The sequence below is a fragment of the Otolemur garnettii genome, unplaced genomic scaffold (genome assembly GCF_000181295.1).
Source record: "Otolemur garnettii isolate 467f Iridium unplaced genomic scaffold, OtoGar3 scaffold00041, whole genome shotgun sequence".
NCBI classification, from domain to species: Eukaryota; Metazoa; Chordata; class Mammalia; order Primates; family Galagidae; genus Otolemur; species Otolemur garnettii.
This window is the reverse complement of record NW_003852436.1, coordinates 7955119-7975050: the sequence shown is the minus strand read 5'-3', so window position 1 is coordinate 7975050 and position 19932 is coordinate 7955119. Positions and strand designations below refer to the sequence as shown.

Genomic DNA, 19932 nt, shown 5'->3' with positions numbered 1-19932 from the left:
AGATACAAAATATTTTTGAAGACTACGAAGTCTTAACAAATTCTCTTGGTAAATACTGCAGAATAACTAGCAGAATAAACAAAAGGACAGTCTTATAATTTCCATACATTGGTAGACTAAATACAGTTAAAAAGAAAATGATAATGGAAATTAAGAAATATATAGAACTCAATAATAAAAACCCATTTCATATCAAAATTGTAAAACATGGCAAGAAAACATAAACATAACTTTATAGCTTTAAAATATTTATTATAAAACAAGAAACTTTCAAAACATTTTAATGTCCCATTTAAACAAATTTTTCCTAAATGTTGATAGTTAAAGGACAGTCAGACTGCTTAACTATTCAAATTAAATTCAGTAAACGTAAAGTTGACTATGAAAGTAGAATTTACTAAAATATATTTCATCTTTATTTGCATGTACTAATTCAACTTGGATACTATAATATACATACCTACTCCAGAAAGTGGAAAGCTAATATTCTTAACTATTATTTTTATCTACTGGTATGTAAGACTTTCTGAGGAAAAAAATCTCCAAAACCACAGTAGAAATCAATGAGAATATGTTAAAAGCTCACTCTACAGAGAAATACAGCTCAAGGCTAAACGTCATTTATTTTACTTTTAAGGGTGACTTCAACCAAAAATAGGTGGACTCTTCCACCAGCAGGGGGCGAGCACAACCACTCTGATTCACATCCACCTTGGGCCTCAATTCCTCCTCCTGTCATCTTGCAAGTTCTATGTTTTAACAGGGTCACCTACTAACAACCTAGAATCTCTTGCTTAACATATTTCAACAGCTTCTTTGCCCAACTGATGTTTCTGCTTGAAGTACACTATACCCAAGGAGGACTGAAGAACCAACCGCCCAACTTAACATCCATCCATACAGATGGCTCAGAGGGTAGGGAAGGGGGGAAAAAATCCTCAAGAATCACCATGGTTAGGGAAAAGTCACCATGGCAGACAGACTCGCAGCTCTGGGAATACAGCTGATGGGAAGAACCTGAAATGGGGAGGGGATTATGAAATGCTGCCATGGGGAGAGAGCTTTGTTTGGTTAACTTACATAAGTCTGTTTAAAACTAAGCAGGAGATAGTCGTGCCCCAGTTTCCACCAGGTGGCAGATGTGACATCAATAAAATCTCCTAACCACAGTGACCTTCCCTCCTAAGTCTACCCAGAACCTACAGAGAATTGAAAAAGAGAGTGATGTTTGGTATGAGGAAAAGAACTACCAAACTCATTTCATATACATTCTGGAATAATTTCCATTTTGCTAAAATAAAGTCTAACTTGCTACATCATTTTATCATGTCAAAAAACTAGTGCCTACACTTGGCACCCATAACTCAGAGGTTAGGGTGCTGGCCACATGCACTGGGGCTGGTGGGTTTGAACCCAGCCAAGGCCTACTAAACAACTATGACAACAATAACCCCCCCACCTCCAAAAAAAAAGATAGCCAGGCATTGTGGCAGGCACCTGTAGTCCCAGCTACTGGGAGGCTGAGCCAAGAAAATCACTTAAGCCCAAGAGTTTGAGGTTGGTGTGAGCTATGACACCACAGAACTCTACAGAAGGGGACATAGTGAGTCTCTGTCTCAAAAAAAACAAAAACTAGTGCCTAATGCTACCCTGACTAGCATAAACTAAAATATTACAAAACTTAGGTTTTCTCTCCCTCAGTTCAAAATGCCGTTGGATGTGACAATGTAAATAAAAGCTAATGCTGAACAACAAATAGGAAGGCAATCTGTGTAAATAAAGGTAAGTCTGTCTAGGAGCCAGTGAGAAGCATCAGCCAACAGAAGAGACGCTACCACTGGGAACTAACACCTGAATTTTGAGATTGATAAGGATCAAAGGGTACAGTTACCATCCATTCTTTAATGATCTCTTCCTATGAAGAGTAGGGTATGGTAGACAGTACTGTTACCTAAAATGTGGTTAATACTGGTCAAAGTATTTCACTTCACTCATAAAAATGAGGCACTTTAGAACTGTTGTACTGAATTAGAACAATGACCCATCTGGTATGGAATTCTGCTTTGACAGTGGCATCCAAGGATGTTCTGGTTGTTCAGGGCCTCATCCTTACCATCCAAGTCTTGGAAGTATATCATAACATCTGCTTGCTTTCAGAATACTGGGTGAAAATTATTATGGACAGTGAAATAGTCAAGACTTCCAACTCTGAATCAAAGAGTAGGACTTCCAGAACAGTAGGAAGGATGATGGTTTTTTTCCAATATTTTGATTTTGCATCTTGACCTTAGCATTAGCACTTTAGTAATTATTGGCTTTCAGAAACTGGAGCAGCCAGATACCCAAACTTATAGTGAGACTGAAGGAAATGGGAAAAGGTCATGCCCCAAACACAGAACACCCTGCCTCACCCAGCTGGATTACCTAAGAAGCATCTCTTCCAAGAAGCCCACTCCTTGGTTGTTGAAGAAAAGTGAACAGGCTTGTTTCTTCACACCTTATCCAGGTGCTTGGCTGGACCAGAACACCATGGAGTTCTAGGACTTGTCTAACTAGAAGCTACTACAGTCTATATACAGGACACCGGGGGCACAGCAGAGCCACCTGTGAGCAGCCTGGCCAAGGAGGGTCATGGCCAGGACCCAATTAACACCAAACCAGCCCAAGAATACCAGCAGTCCCCTCACGTGTTTCCTTATGCTAGTCAACTTAAATTAAAATGGTCAAAGAATTGAACAAGATTAACTCTCTTCCTACTGCTATTGAAGCACTATCAATAGAGGCATCAAACAGGCAAGACTTAAAGAAACAAATAGTCCAAAGCAAGACAAAATTAAAGTTGAGATAGTTTTCAGATTTTTCAGAATAAATATTTATCTTCATCCTCCTACTAACCCATCCCAGGAAATTATATTATTTTCTCCGTTAATTTTCCTTAACTGGAGAAGAGCATGAACGCGCGCGCGCGCGCGCACACACACACACACACACACACACACACACACACACAGAGTTCCCTTATTAAACAAATCCAAATAACAAAGACAGGTTGGGGAATTCACAGTTTGTCTTTAGAATTGAACTTTTAAAAATTACAAATGTATTGAATATCTTTCTTAAAACTTCCTAACTTTCAAAGGAAATTCTTCTCTACTGTCCGTAGAGTAGTAGGTATTACATGATTACTGTTAACAGTTCAGAGTCTTTGATCAGAAAATCTTCCTTTTGTCTTATACAGTTAGGGAAAATGGGGTCGAGGTTAAGAAATTAACCCTGTTGATTGATCTTTAGGGAAAGAAAGCTAATTGTGTTTCTCAGCAGGGAAAGAGGCAGGTTACAATTGCTAAGGGAAAGGGGAGGTTCCTCAAGTCACTGTTCCCCAATTCTCAACGGCAAGTTCAAGTAATGTCACCCTGGGGAGGGCGCCAAACAACCCCATCCCTCTTGTGTCGTTTTCCCTCATGAAACAAGACAAACCAAATGGGAATCATGATGAAGCCAAATCACATATATTACTAAGATTAATGGCAGTCAGTAGCTAGATAAGGAACGATTCACAGGGAATACAATTTATTTATCTGAAGTCACATCTAGGAAAGGGAAACGTGACTCTCAGAGAAATAGCTGCCCGCTCCCCAATCCCAAAGGCCCAGAAACAAAACACATACAGGTCCGCATCCCCCAGAAAACTGCAAAAGAGGCAACTCCTGAACTATCAATTAAAAGGGCACAATAAGGCACAAAAAGATGTGGGGAAATCGCCATACATTTATGTACTGGATTTTATTTTCTATTGCCCAAAGAATTAAAATATTAAGCATAATGCTTACGGAAAAAAGCTAAAGCTAAACTATGCTAAAAGTGTATGCCAGGAAAAGCTGATAAGAGAATCAGCTGTTATCATCCATCATGTGACCGAAACTATGGCCCTCATTATGACGTTCCAGCAGCAGCTAACAGGCAGGAGGCTCCAACCCCAGCAGCCACCTCTGCCTCTCGCAAAGGTCGATGGAGGTCTGCAGCAATTCAATTACAAAGCAAGGAAGACCAATTCGGTCACAATGTCAATCTAGTCAAAGGAAATTGCTTTACTCTATAAAGCACAGGGCATTTTTATATCATAATCACAATCCTGGGGCATTATTTACAGGCTCAAATTTTTGCCTACATAAACAAACAAAAAATATAATAACCATGGACTATCATCCTTGAGAACCAAAAAGGTAATCAGATACTGAATCAAATTGCCTTCCATAAACTTCTGAGGAAGGCTGCCACTTTGACAGCTCTGGAAATTTAGAGCAAGGTGCTTTAGCGCACAAACTCCAGCCCAGCTGAGGCAATGAAGGCTGTTAGATTCCTCTGCATCCACCTGTCCTCCTCGCCTAGAAACTCTTCTCACCTGAACAACGTTCATTAGTATCAACTGCCAGGTAGAAGACACTGGCAACCAGTAAGCCTAGGTATTATACTGGACAAAAACCACCACAAATAAAAGACTAAACTGCATTTTCTTTGAAAGTATACTGTATGTGCAAGCATATTTGAAGCCCTCCTATGTTGTACATCAGGCCCTCAAGAAAACATAAGCTAAAATTCTTGAGTATTTACTACCTATTGGCTGATTTACAACCGTTAACTCAGTTGTTTTTGGCAAAAACCATGTCAAAGTTCTATTGCCCAAACTTGTGAGGCTTAAAGGGGGATTTGCTGAGATCATAAAAGGCATCAAGAGGGCAGGAATTTAAATCCAGACTAACCCACAGATGAGTCTACCATTCACTGGAACTCTTTGCTGCCTGTTTCCCACAATAGTGATCCTGAAATGCCAGGACAATATGACAAGGAAAGAGCTACTTATGTAAAGGTAAAAGATATATTAATATCAAAACTAATAGGGCCGAGTGCGGTGGCTCAGGCCTGTAATGCCAACAGTCTGGGAGGCTGAGGAAGGAGGACTGCTCAGAAGTTCAAGACCAGCCTGAGCAAAAGTGAGACCCCATCTCTACCAAAAACAGGGGGGAAAACTAGCCAGGCATGGTGGTGGGCACCTGTTACTTAGGAGGCTGAGGCAGGAGGATGGCTTAAACCCAGGAGTTTGAGGCTGCCGTGAGCTGATGACGTCACTGTATCCTCCTCAGGGTAACCGAGTAAGACTCCATCTCAGAGAAAAAGCAAAATTAAACATAACAGGAAAACATTAAGCAATAAGAGCTGGTGACTCTCCATGTGGTACCAGTGAAGTCTCCAGGTCACCTCATGCTAGGGGGGCCCCATACTCTCCCTAGAGCTCTACTTCTCATCCCTTCTACTTAGAATCTTAAACTTATGCTCAACACATCACGTATAAAGTTATTTCTTCAGAATTAAGCTGAAGCTTTTATAATTGAAATACAAAAAAGGCACGTAGTGTGTGTATGTATGTGTTCTCACGTGTGTGTGTGTGTGATGAGTAAATGGACTATTGGAAAAGTAGGAAATACAGATGTGCACACATAAAGAAAACTATCAGCCAGTCATCACCTAAGGACAATCTTTGTTATAAATGATTATTTTTCCATGTCTATTTCTATGCTTGTAGTATACTTACATAGTTTTTCCTTTAAAAGTGAGATTTTGAAAGCTCTGTTTTAAAACTTGCTTTTTTCATTCAAAAGCATATCGAGTACATTATGTCTAAGGAAATATTTTTATCATCCTTGGAAAGCCTAACACTTGTGTGTGGTTGGTAAGGGATCTACATTATGTGACTGTGCTTGGCTGGGCTGCGGTATACAAGGTCCTCTTATGAGTACATCCGTACAGTAGAACACACAGGATACTACACAGCAACAGAAAAAGGGGGCAGCTCTCTTTGCACTGACATGGAAAGCAATACAAGGTATACTACAGAAAGCAAAAGATTTATACCGTCTGAAGAGAAATTAGAATATTATATACCATAAATGTTTTAAAAACCAAAAAGGTGCAGAATTGGCTTCTGGGTTCAGAAGAGGCTAAATAAGGACCTATATTTCTATCTGCTTATACAAAATGTGCCAATGAAAAAAAGCATGCACATTTGAAGAAAGGAAAACAATGTATTAAAATTGTAACGCTCAATATATACGGATAACATAGGCACCTCTTTATCACTGCAGAAGTCAAATGTGATTTTAGTATTACAGATTTAATATTTTCCTCTCTTAAAATGTGCATACAGCACATACAACCTTACAAACAACAGTGATCATCAATCCACTTCTGATCTCAACTCTGGAAGGATTTCAGTCTACTGGTTAAACTACATGAAATTCTTGAACCTTTACTATTTTTGATGTATGACATGGGAAAAAAATTGAAATTGCTGATATTAGCTTTGCACCTGAAGATGGCAATTTTAGATGGCTCAACCCATTAGTATCAGCGGTTACAGATCTGGTTTGCAGATGCAAGAACTGCATCAATGGGATGGCATGGAGTCTTTCTGTGTCTTTTTATACTTTTTGATTTTTCAGACCTAGGAATATACTATTTAATTTTTTAAATAAAAAACAAAGGTAGTAGAGGAAAGAAAAAAGGAGAAAAAAGAAATGAACAGTAAAATCCAGCATACCCAGGCAGCAAATTCCCAATTGCATTCACTTTTTAATTTTTAACAACCTGTTAAAGCCTCAGACACCTGAGATATCCTCACTACAACAACCCAAGACCAAACACAGTTCATTTAGGTAAGTGGTTACATAAATCACAATAAAATACTGTAGCAGTTAATATCAATGAATTAAAATTGATCATTCCCCCCACCACCACTTCCATAATAATACGCCCCAGACTATCTCCTGGAGATCTGATGCTTGTTAACGTGTACTGTGTGCCAGGTTTAAAACCATAGTTAGCTTTGGCTCTTCCTTCTGCTTCATCTCCTGTATCGAGACCACAGGTCCAGGGCCAGGCATGGTGACCCACACCTATCATCCTAGCACACTGGGAGGCCGAAGCAGGTGCATCGCCTGGACTCACAGGTTCGAGACCAGCCTGAGCCAGAGCAAGATCTTGTCTCTAAAAATAGCTGGGCATTGTGGCGGGTGCCTGTAGTTCCAGCTACTTGGGAGACTGAGGCAAGAGAATCGCTTGAGGCCAAGAGTTTGAGGTTGCTGTGAGTTATGATGCCATAGCACTCTGCCAAAGGCAACAAAGTGAGACTCTGTCTTGGAAAAAAAAAAAAAAAAATCACAGGTCTGATTCCCTTACAACAATACTAACCTTTTATTTTTTTAATGAAAAAAACTGAGAATCATTTTTAAAATTAAAAAAGAGTAACTTAACATATTCTAGGAAAGGCAAAGAATATCTCTGAAAGGACTCAAGAGATAACCGGCAATGTCTGTTGCTGACTCCAGGGAAGACAAAGCCGTTCCCTGTGGCACTTGCGTTCAGTACTTGAGCAGACTGGTAAAGAACTCAGACCCCAGAATCAGACGGCCTGGATTCAATCCTGCCTTGTCACCGATCAGCGGTGAGACGTGGGTGAGTTATTGACCCTCTCAGTGCCTCCGTTTCTTGAACTGTAAAACAGGGATAATAATACTCCCCGTAGGATTGTTCGGAGGATTACCTAAGTTTAACAAATATTGCTGAGAACGGTATTTGAAACATAATAGGGTAATATGTAACTTCACCATTATTACTCTCTCAACTTTGTGTCATGTACTTGAATTATTAAAAGTCTGCAGAGAAAGAATATGTTTCTAAAATAACCAACATAAAAAGACTTAGGTAATCATTATTTCTAATCTGACCCAAAGAGAAAAATAAAACATAATCACATTTTAAGCTCAAAAATCATGCCGCTAATATTGGAGGTCATTAGTAGATCCAAAATGCCAGCCCCCAAATTCATTTTAATAGGCTTGAAGATTTTTTTTTTCTTCATCCTAAGGTGACACTGGAGTCCACTGCAGGAATCCATGGAAGGCAGAATGGACATTCAGAGGCAGCCAGACTGCAAAGAAAACCCACCTGGAGACAACTCAAGGTCAACACCAGCAGGAGTATCCGCCAGAGCTGACTCACTCTTTTTTGTTTCCAGTATTGTTTCTTTTTCCTCAGCAGCTGGTAAGGTTACAGTAAGTGGGAATGAACAGACCATGAGTTTGTTTTGTTATACTGAGTGTACACAGCGCTCGTATATGGTGGTGACGTTACTCAAGGTCCAGAGATCTTTCTGAGTAGTCAAAGTCACTTGGGATTGACCACACGGAGATAATACCTTTCCCTTCAAGATTCCTGCTCATCCTCCTGACTACCAAAGAAAACGTTTCAAATCAGTCCACTCTTGACAGCTTTAAATATTCTGTTTCATTCAGGATAAACAATACTTTGGTTGGTTTGAAAAGATGTTTCTTAGACAGCCCAGCTACCTCCTACGCCGTGAGAGTTTCAAAGAGGGCTATAAAGAGAGTGACAGCTGCTTGAATTCAGAACTAGAAATTAAAATAAAAGCTATTAGAAGCGAAGAAAAAAAGCCCACTCCACGGGGAGACAAGCTTTAAAGAATTTTTCTCTCTTTTATAAATTCTAGTTACCTGCCATGAACTGGTTTTCACCACAGAAAGCAGCTATGTATTTTTTTAAAGGCATTAAATAAGCTTCTTTTCCCTCCCTCCAGAGAAAGGGGGAAGCGTTCATCCCACACAGAAGCACAGTTGAAATTATATAGAAAGTCACAGAAGAAGTTGCCTTTTGCTTTGTCAGCAGCGTTAGGGGGGCTGAGCTCCATGGGAGGTTTCTGGGAGGCGCCGGTCCAAGGGAGGCGTCACGCATGATTTGTGGGGACGCCACAACTCAATTACAGCCCTGAATTTTCTGGCTGCCTTTTCCGACCCATTGATCTCATCGTTGTAAAAGCGAGTTAAGAAATAATCTGTCTACATATGCTGTCACGGACTCGAGCCTGATCTTAGATTTGACTTCACAACATAGTAATCCCACGTCAACGAATCATAATATTGCTCCGAGGAGATGGCAAGAGGACATCTTGAAGTTATTATCCAGAGCCCACCCACGAAGTGTCATGCAAAAACATGATGATAAAAATAGAGGGAAGAAAGATTGCCATGTAACAAAGATCTACTTGTGTATAGCTACCTGGATTGATCATAATTCTGTACTGAGCTGACCAGATATGTCTACAAGGAATCACCAACAAGCATAGAATGAAAATCTATGTTGACAATGGTTTTCCAGAGGGCCTTTGTGTCCTGCTACATTGTGGAGAGGACAGGGTAGATGCACCTCTCTTAGAAACACGTTTTCATAAAGGAGACTGCCTCCCTCCCTTCCTCCTTCCCTTTTTCTGAGACTCTGTTGCCCTAGGTAGGGTACCATGATCACAGCTCCCACAGCCTCAAACTCTAGGGCTCCAGAATGTGAGGATTACAGGTGTGAGCCACCGTGCCCAGCCCATAAAGGAGCTTTCTAAAGATGCTCTTGTGGGAACTGAGATGAGAGCCCCCAGCTATCCATCCTTGACTTCCAAGAAGTTAGGGGGCTCTTACTACAGCAGTGGCCTCCCTTTAAGATGAGCCTATGGACGAATATGGTTATGTGTCTGTCCCGGAGCTCTAACTCGTTCACAGGTATATGTGTCTGTCCCAGAGCTCTAACTCGTTCACAGGGGTGAGAGACTGCTCTTTCTCTGGGAAGATCCAACACTTTACTAATTATTTACCTCTTTACACTAACTTTCCATGTACACTACTTACATGAATACATTTTACACTACCTTTTTACCAAACCTACTGTCCAGAGCTGTTACATGTAATATGTAAATATGTATTAAACACAATGACAAAAGGCCATGTTCCCTTCCTTTTGATGGAAAGATGGTCTAAATATTTTTAAACTTTGGGGGGGGGGTGGAACTCATGGCAAAATGAAGGCAAGAATACAATGACAGATTTACCCATGAGCCTAAGCTGTGGCTAACAATACCCATCTTGAGTATCGGCTGCATATCCCTCTCTAGTCAGTTACGAAATCCAAACAATTTGCTCCAACATCTCTCCCAGACAGCCATTTTATTTTCCCTTCCTTGTGCTAATTCAAGCCCACATGAACCTATGCTTACTTAACCAGCCCTCTACCGGGGCCTTCCAGATTTCCACTGGCAGATTAAGTTTCCTTAAATATTATTTGCAAAATGTTGCGGCTTTTCTCCCTTGCTGAAAAATATTCCATGCTTCCTCTTACCATTTTAAACAAAAGGCACCTTTCTCTGGCTTTAAGAACACTACTGCTTACCAGCACCTGGCATTTGAGCACTTGCTACATGCCAGGCATTGTGCCAAACATACTACCTTAACTTTCCCAGCCATCTTCAGTGGAGACATTATCATTACCTAGATAACAATGCAGTTAAGAAAACAGATTTAGAGACCAGAAGTAATGTGCCTGCAAGTCAGTACAGCATCATTAGACATATTCCTCAACCCAGGCTTACGGCCACCCATTTTTCCCTGGCTCTGGCCGAGTCTCCCTCCTTGGGCCCACCTCTCCCGCACGACTGGCAACTCTGCCCCCCTCTCACCAGGTGGGCCTCCTCCTGCCCTCGTTTGGCTCCTGCTCACGGCTGCCACCATTCCTCAGCTAGTCCCCCAACCTGAAACCCTTTCCCATCTAACTGCCAAAATGGCTCAGTTCAAGGAAGCCGTAACATCTTTCCTACATCCTGCAACCCAAGAGCTCTGAGGAAGGGAGCTCCCTTCCTCGGAGCTCCCATGGCCCCCAGCCCAGCACTGGGCACCTACTACCAAGCTGGTTATTCTCATTTCCCTGTCATGACAAACAGAATGAGAATAGAAACTGACTCCTTGAAAGGAGAAACTATGTGTGGCAGGCTGTGGAACTTATAGAAGCTCCTCAATAGATACGTGGTATGATTTCCAATTTTAATAGCCCGTATATTTTAGAATTAAAAACCTACATTTAAAAAGACCTCATAAGGGCCTGCTATCCAGTTTTCTACTCTGTTGCTCAGGCCAAAACCGAACAAGATTCTTGCTGCCTACCTAAGGTGGCTAATTTATATCCTCATCACTATTCTCGTGGACACATGCCATCTAAATGTTACATAATGGGTGGCACCCGTAGCTCAGTCGGCAGGGCGCCGGCCACACACACCTAGGGTGACGGGTTCAAGCCTGGCCTGGGCTTGCTAAGCAACAATGACAACTGCAACCAAAAAACAGCCGGGCGTTGTAGTGGGCACCTGTTGTCCCAGCTACTTGGGAGACTGGAGCAAGAGAATTGCTTAAACCTAAGAGTTAGAGGTTGCTGTGAGCTGTAACGCCACGGCACTCTACCCAGGGTGACAGCTTGAGACTCTGACTCAAAATAAATAAATAAATAAATGTTGGGTAATGATTCAAAGTTCTAATTTGATATTATTCAGGGTGAAAGGACAGCTGTCTGTACACATCTTACTCGTCTTACTCTGATTTTAGAGACTGACCCAGGTCAGGATGTTTCTACTTAAGATAAAAGGATGATCATACTTCACTGCTTACCCATCTCTCCCTCAACAGCAGTGAATATTTTCACTTTCTGCTTCTAAGGCTCTGTATCCTCATCCTGGTTTCCACCATGCTGCAGGACTACAATAACACATGCTCGACAAAACGTGCTGCCGTTAGCACATTCGGGATCCAAATGTTAAAGTGCCAACCCAATGATACCCAAGGAAGACCAACACTAAAGTGGTATCATACCCTGCCAATTGGCTCGCAAGATGATTTTGTTTGCAACTCGCTATAAATCATATTTTTTTAAGTTGCCTAAGTAAGTAAGCTGCTATATCATGTTACAAAAGAAGATAGGCACAGAATACCTAATTACACGAGAAGATACATATAAACTAGGCCTGGAAATGTCTGGTTCTGTTTAAAATTAGAGCTAGCAGAAAGGAAGAAAGAGCTTCAGATGGTAATCCTCATATCCCCCCCCCTCTCCAAACCTTGGCTTAAAATTTCTTCTTCCTTGAATGAAAAACAACAAAGATCACTTTCATCTTGTGTAGCCTCATGACATTTCCCTGTGTCGGGGGAATTACAACCACCATGACACCCCCTCCTCACATAAGAGGTATAAGGACCTAAGTTAGGGTGGGCAAGAGAAACCACACACTTAACTTTCTTAGAGTGACTTTGCTATTAGTTCTATGGAAATAAAAACACTTGAGAATGAAATGAAAGCAGACCTTTGATTGCTAATCTTCTTTTTAACATTTATCAGCCTACCTCCTATTTTGCTTTTCCACAACTGACTAAGCCAAATCTATTCAGCTTTGAAGTTCATGACATTAAATGCTATATAAAAATGAACAGTATGGCCTTACAGAAAGATGGAGACTTTACCTCTTACATGGATGTTTTTTTACCTGTAAACTTTACCTGTTTACATGGATGGAGCTGGAACATATTCTCCTTAGCAAAATATCTCAAGAATGGAAGAACAAGTATCCAATGTACTCAGCCCTACTATGAAACCAACTTATAGCTTTCTTATGAAAGCTATAACCCAATTATAGCCCAAGAACATGGGGAAAGGGAGGGGAGGGGGAAGAATGGGTGGAGGGAGGGTAACTGGTGGGTCCACACCTATGGTGCATCTTACAAGGGTACATGTGAAATTCCGTAGGTGTAGAATATAAGTGTCTAAACACAATAACTAAGAAAATGCCGTGAAGGCTGTGTTAACCAGTTTGATGAAAATATTTCAAATTGTATATTAAAACCAGCACATTGTACCCCTTGATTACATTAATGTACACAGCTATAATTTAATAAAAATAAAAAAATAAATTAAAAATGAGTAATAAGGCTACTACAAAATAATAAAAGGTGAGAATCTCATAAAGGTTTGCTAGTTGCTTTAATTAAGAAAACTTGGCAGATACTATATCCATTTTAATCCATATTAGTCATCAATAAACATCCTTAAGCAAGTAGCCAGCATTTAAATTCTTTTGCAAATAAGTTCAGTATCATTTAACATATATTACAAAGATAATGAGTATAATGAGTATACACAACATAGGGAAACCTGCCAGCACCATTTAAACTCTTTATGGATGTAGAGATACTAAGTTTCTTTAGTTAACTAGGCATCTCTCCATCGGGGGTAGGGCTGAATAAAACATAATGAAAAGCACATCTAACTGCAGAGGAGTTCTCTCCTGTTTCACAGGCTGGGATTTTTTGCTTCCAGGCCCGTGGTGCTGCGGCTCACGCTAGCAGGCTTGCTCACTCTTTGCTAATGACTTTTTGATCTGCCTGATGTTGAATTGAAACCAATTCCGAATGAGTTCCCAGATCGGCTGTTGGGTACACTGCATAGTTCCAGAGTCTACTCCATGCAGAACAAGAAATAACATACCACAAACCACTTCACTCAAATACCAAATTCGTGACCAAATCAGAGGGCTCAAGAAAATCTCTAGTCATCCTATCCAGTTCCTTCCATCTTGGCAGATAGTCCACTTAACTTCTAAGTGAAAAATTTGTCCTGGATTTTATGAAGTCAAATTAAACTTATACATTTACTAACTACAATGAGAAAGGGGGGCATGTTTGCATATAAATATGCTACCCATTCCATATAAATGAGAAAATTTGGAAAAATAATCAATTGAATGTCTATAAATGCATATTTTCACCAAAACTAAACATGGGAAGTGACTTCACTACTTTCAGTAAGAACCCCCACCCCAAAACTAAACTTTTTGAAACTTTCAAGTAGTATTAACAATTAGAAGATACAGGTAACTTAAAACAAAAAAGTCCTAGTGATAAGAATATATCTTTTTACAGAAAGGGTAAAGCTTTCAATATGCTAGATGACATTCTATAACATTATTATTGTTATTGTGCAGTTTTGGCCGGGGCCAAACTTGAACCTGCCACCCCTAGAATATGGAGCCAGCGCCCTACTCCTTGAGCCACAGGCACGGCCCTTATAAATAATTATTTTATTTATTTTTTTTGGAGACAGTCTCACTCTGTTGCCTGAGCTAAAGTACAGTGGCTTGATCACAGCTCACTGCATCTCAAACTCTTGGGCTCAGGTGATTCTCCTGCCTCAGCCTCCTGAGCAGCTGGGACAACAGGTATGCATCCCCCGCAAATAGCTAATTTTTAATTTTCAATAATTTTTGGTATTCCTTCCCTGGATGCTTTTGTCCAGAAAATGAATTTGCCACTTTTCTTCAATGATTCCCCAATATTTTAGAATTTACAAGATATAAAAGCCTATTTGTTCTCTCTAAAAAGACTTTTCCTGCAACTGGAATTTCACTGAAGCTTAGCTATTAATAAAAATAATCGGGAAGGGGGTGGAAGAATCATAGTTTTAATTGCTTTGTGCAGTATTTTACAACCTGAGATAAAATAAGGCTGGATGTGATGGCACATGCCTACAGTCTCGGTTACTTAGGAGGCTGAGGTGGGAGGATCACTTGAGCTCAGGAGTTTGAGACCACAGTGACCTGTGATCACAGACTGGACTCCAGCCTGGGCAACAAGAACAAGGCCCTGTGTCTTAAAAAAGCATGATAAACTATGATAAAATCTAAACTATTATAAAATAAATTGCATTTTCCGCCTCCTGACAACGTTCCAAAAAGAAATGTTAAGGCTGCCATCAAGATTAAATGTAAAGTTTAAAAATACTCCATAAAATAAAAAATATAGAATAAACCACCATCTAACAACAATCAAAAACCAACTAAAGGGGCTGAGTATTTGACAATTATTTTTCCCCTTAATATCAAATAATTTTTAAGAATTATTATATCACCTAAAAACCAGGAAAGCTATGATTGTATACCATCTTGAGTGTTCCCATGAGAGATGTGCTGACTACCTCTACAGAAGATTCCTGCTCATTAATAATCATTAAGTGACCCCAAAACTAAAGATTAATATGCTGCATAAACTTGATTATTAGGATTCCATTCTTAAGAATGCCAAGAGAGTAAACATGACTCTAAGACAAAACGCCCCTCTCTGATCGTCTCCTTTATGAAATACAGTCGGTTTCATTTTGCTCAAGGGCCAATGAACCAATTCAGGTTTCCTATGTCGTCTTCATTTCTTTTTCCCATCCTGCTTTCCAATATTTGCTTATTTCACTATTTTATTCACACTTCACCAGAGGACAAGTGAGATGTAAGAGAAGGTGCAATTCAAACCAGTCAATTTTACTCCTTGTTAGCAACTCCGCTGAGAAAGACTGAATGTGAGAGAAAGAATTAAAAAGTTAGCTGGGAACAGAAGTTGAAGCTAACGTCTGAAAGGAAGTTCTGAAATTATGGGTTAATTTTAATGATTCACGCCCTTCCTCTAAAAGTAAGGACCTGATTGAAAACTAACACTTGTATCATACGCACGTATGTCTTGAGCAACTGAGACGAACCCCAGAACATTCCAGAACATTGGAGCCCTTCTGTGTTACTACAGAAGGCACCACGAGTCTTCCTCTGAGTTGGGTGAGTTGGAGATGGCCGTTCTTGCTTCACATGGATCTTCGGGTATTAACCACCTGGCTGTTCGTGGTCACAGCAGCTTAAGATCTTCATCTTAAACTACAGATAGTCTCATCCTCATCTCCTTTCTCCTCTGACAGTCAATCTCACATTTCCTTTTTATTTTTTTTTCTTCTTTTGAGACAGAGTCTCAAGCTGTTGCCCTGGGTAGAGTGCCATCGCATCACAGCTCACAGCAACTTCAAACTCTTGGGCTTAAGTGAGTCTCTTGCCTCAGCCTCCCAAGTAGCTGGGACTACAGGCACTCACCACAACACCTGGTTATTTTGTTGTTGTTGTTGTTGTTATTATTGTCATTGTTGTTTTAGCTGGCCCAGGCCAGGTTCGAACTTGCCAGCGTTGGTGTATGTGGCCAGCACCCTAGCCACTGAGCTACGGGTGCCACCAATCTCACATTTCCAAACCCATGTAACCTGAGTATCTCAAACAGATAACAAATGAAAGATACTAATTAAAAAAAAAAAAAAAAAAGCGGACTAGAAGAGAACAAAAAGTGACAACTAACTTCAAATTCAGGGAATATTCTCTCAGCAGGAGTCACAATGTCAGACATGAAGGCACGTTTGGAGACCAGGATCACCTTATACCCCACGCCACTGACCACCTGATTACAAAGAGCAACTGGTGGCCTGTCCGTGGCTCAGAGTCTTGTTTTGTATGGGTCAATGCTGAACACTCAGATTTCTAGGCTCTTTAAAAACTGGAATATCTGGCAACCCTGCAAACAGTGGCCGCATGGTTACAGATAGCTGGAACACAGTAGCCTGGATGGGACGTGTGAATTTCCATTTGCAAGAGTCCCACTGCTGCCCAGTTCACTCAGCCTGACCCCAGCAGGCAGGTCAATCTGCCACCACCACCTGCACCCCCAGATTTTTAGTTCTCTGCCTTAAGAAAAAGTCAGAAAAACAGAGCAAGTAAGGCGCAGAAACCATGAACTCCAATGTAATGGTGAACAGTGCCTGTAATCTAGATGCAGTTAACATCAGACTCCATCAGCTCTTCTCATAAAAGATCTGCTTTAATTTTAGTTCCCCTCCCATTTGTCTCCAGGTTATGTAACCTCACAGGTCACACAAGTCTCCCAAAAAAGAAATTTAAGCTGTCTTTTAAAAATAAAAATAGAACCACGCATAACAAAGACAAACACAGAAGTGAAACTTGCATCTTCTCCCCGACAAGAACGCTTCACGCTCCCTGTTAATCTCAAAAATTATCAACTTAAGGGAAAAATCAAATGAAAACACAGATAGTAGAAAACCGTGGCCTGCCCTGGGGACATCTGATATGCCATATTCTCAACATGCTGTCAAGCAGAAAAACATAGTTAACATCTTACCATCTTCCAGCTCAAGACAAAGATTATAGACAGCCACGGGTCTCTTTGTCCTCTGGCCCTGTCTCTTCGATTGCCTCGGTGGAGCGTTTGGGGGTGATGCTGACAGGCAGGTAGGCTCAGGGAATGTGGCATCAGGCAGGGTCCGAAATATCTGCCATCAAAGCATAAAGGATATGAATTGTTTACCATGAACAGAAACCTACGTACTGCCACAGCAAACCCACTTCTTTTTTTTTTTTTTGTGGTTTTGGCTGGGGCTGGGCTTGAACCCACCACCCCCAGTATATGGGGGCCAGCACCCTAATCCTTGAGCCACAGGTGCCACCCACAAACCGGCGTCTTCAAACAAGTGATTCAGAGTTCCATCAGGACAGCCTAAAACTAAAAATCTGTTTCTTCAAAATTTTGGTATATAGGTCTTAAGCCTTTTATTTATTTAAACAGAAAATATAAAAATAAAAAAATTCCTCATTAAGTAAAAGCCACATCGTATCACTATAAACTCAAATAATTCAGCCTAAAGCTAACCAAGTGCAATTACCTTTACCAGGTACAGACGGTACTATTATAACTCTTCACCCCCAAAGGAAGCAGCTCGGATAAAACATTAAAAGGAAGTACCCCATTAAATCTCACAGAAGGTTATATTTATGCCAAAATGCTGGTTGCAATTTTTTTTCCAACTACATAAACAGAAACATACATATGACTGCAAATATTTTTTGCACATTTAAAAATGGTTTGTGCTTATGAAATCACCTTTCCTGGATTCCTATTTACATTTTTCATAAAATGTTTTATAGATTCTATCAATTCATTTAATACTATCCAATCTCTTAATAATTTGCCCGTCCACTGATGAAACCTGGAACATTAGCATGATTTATCCATCATGTTGTTCACTTATCAGCAATAATAATGTTCATTAAAATAGGCTGTTTCTTTGCTTAGCACCATTTTTTTTTTTCTTTTGAGACAAGCCATCTGTGCCACAAAGGGAAGCGCACGGAGGTGATTTACAATAGACCTTTCCTAGCTGCCAAGACCTGAGTGCGGGGGCTTCCTTCCGACAACACTGGAGGCTCTCTGGCCTTCAATAAAGTCATAAAATAAAATACATTAGAGACATCAACCTAACAGACAATGTCAGATGCTGATGTTCCTTGGGTGGAACGGGAAACAGGAACAAAGCCAGCTCCCTTTAAACGCAACATAAATGTAAAACTCACAATAAAGGGAACTGAATGAACATCCCGCTGTTGTGAGGAAATTACTACTCGTCCATCTAAATAAACACATGCACATGACCTGTGATAGGACAGGGAGTGTCACTTACGTGTGTGTGTTGCACTTAACAACTAACAATAATGCTGGGGGGTTAACTGTACAGTCTAGAAGTTCTCACCTAGAAACTATCATATACCAATAAAAATAAGCAATTTCAAGAGAGTGCTTGCTTTATAGTACCACACTGCCCCCTCATGTGTAAATGAAATAAAAAATAATTAAAATTACTGTGGACAAATATTTGCCAGTGAAAATTTACACCACAACCGGTAACCTGCTAACACCTTACTTCCACGGAGTCCAGATTCTGATAAGGCGCTCTGGCAAATAGCAAACTATTATCTGTCTTAAAAATCCTCTGCTACCTATTGTCAACGTCTGGGTGTATGGACATCTGCCCTTAAAGAAGGTTGTGGAATGGCAGGAACAACAGAGTAGTTAGATTGAGAAGAGAATAATAATAATAAAGTAGAGAAGACAAGACCAAGGAGGGAAGATCACTTGAGCCCAAGAGTTCAAGACCAAACTGGGCAATGTAGCAAGGCTTTCACGGCTACAAAAAAAATTTTTTAGATTAGTCAGGCATGGCTGAGCACACCTGTAGTTCCAGCTCCATGGGAGGCTGAGACATGAGGATCATTTGAGCCTGGTCAACTGAGGTCACACTTAGCTGTGATGATGCCACTGTACTCCAGCTTGGACAATAGAGACTACTGTCTCAACAACATATATATGTGTATACATAAATGCGCATGTGCCCGCATGCATGCTCATATATATCCTTGACTTACCTATGTTTGAGTTTTACAAATACGGTGCATGCCTCTGGGATGTTACCAGCAAAGGAAAGCAAACCATGCAGAGTCAGTACATCCCAAAAGCATAAAGAAGCAAAGGGAAAGTTAAATCCCAAGAACTGGCGCTGGCTAGACCACAACCTTTCAAGCAGACCTCCCTAGAAGATCCTACTGACTGGCACCGTGAAAATGCCAGGCACTGCTTTACCTCCTTCTCCTCCAATTTGAAGTGAAGGTTTCAGGGAATAATGCGGGGAGTGAGGTGTGGAGGCTGCCCTGGTCTGCAGAGCCAGACTACCAAGCAAAGTGAGCCCCAGGAGTATGAGCCTACCCATCCAGGGGGCCTGCTCTTCGTCCCTCCCAGACCTCAGCCCCAGTCCGAGGCTGGGTCTGGCTGGTTGGTTTCCAGAAGACTTACGGCACTAGTTTAACATCAGAACATCTAGGTGTGGGGACTGGGTTTCGGGATATGAAGCATCCCCCCCTCCCCCCCAAGTGTAGCCAAAGCTAAGGAACACTAATTCAGATCGCCATTCTCGAATATTCTGCCCTTGTCCTGGACAGATCAAAGTCAAAATCAAAATACCAGAAAACTTATTTCAGAAAAACTGGCACTGGATATATATAATCAATTCCTTGGATGTCCCCCTCAGTCTTAATTAGCATAAAATGTTTTAAAGATTCTTAGTATCAGCCACTCCCTCAGCAAGCTCTATGCTGTACAAGATGAGCATTCCAAATCCAAAAATCTTAAAGCTGACACTTTTTGAGTGCCAAACCAACACGACACTCAAAGGAAATGCTCACTGGGACATTTTGGAGTTTGAATTTGGGGGTACGGGATGCTCAACCAGTAAGTATAATGTTGATATTTTAAAATTAAAAAAAAAAAAAAAGAAAGAAAATACAGACAGTCTTATTTCGTC

The 19932-nt window shown here is 40.7% G+C and overlaps 1 protein-coding gene across 1 annotated transcript in view; it reads right to left on the bottom strand.

The window, feature by feature from the left end:
* Positions 1-19932, bottom strand: part of ARHGAP10 (Rho GTPase activating protein 10) — a 293594-nt gene that overhangs the window by 40587 nt on the left and 233075 nt on the right. Inside the window, exon 22 of the mRNA XM_023513448.1 lies at positions 16923-17073. Within this exon, the coding sequence (XP_023369216.1) occupies positions 16923-17073 (151 nt within the window). The remainder of the gene's footprint in view (positions 1-16922; positions 17074-19932) is intronic.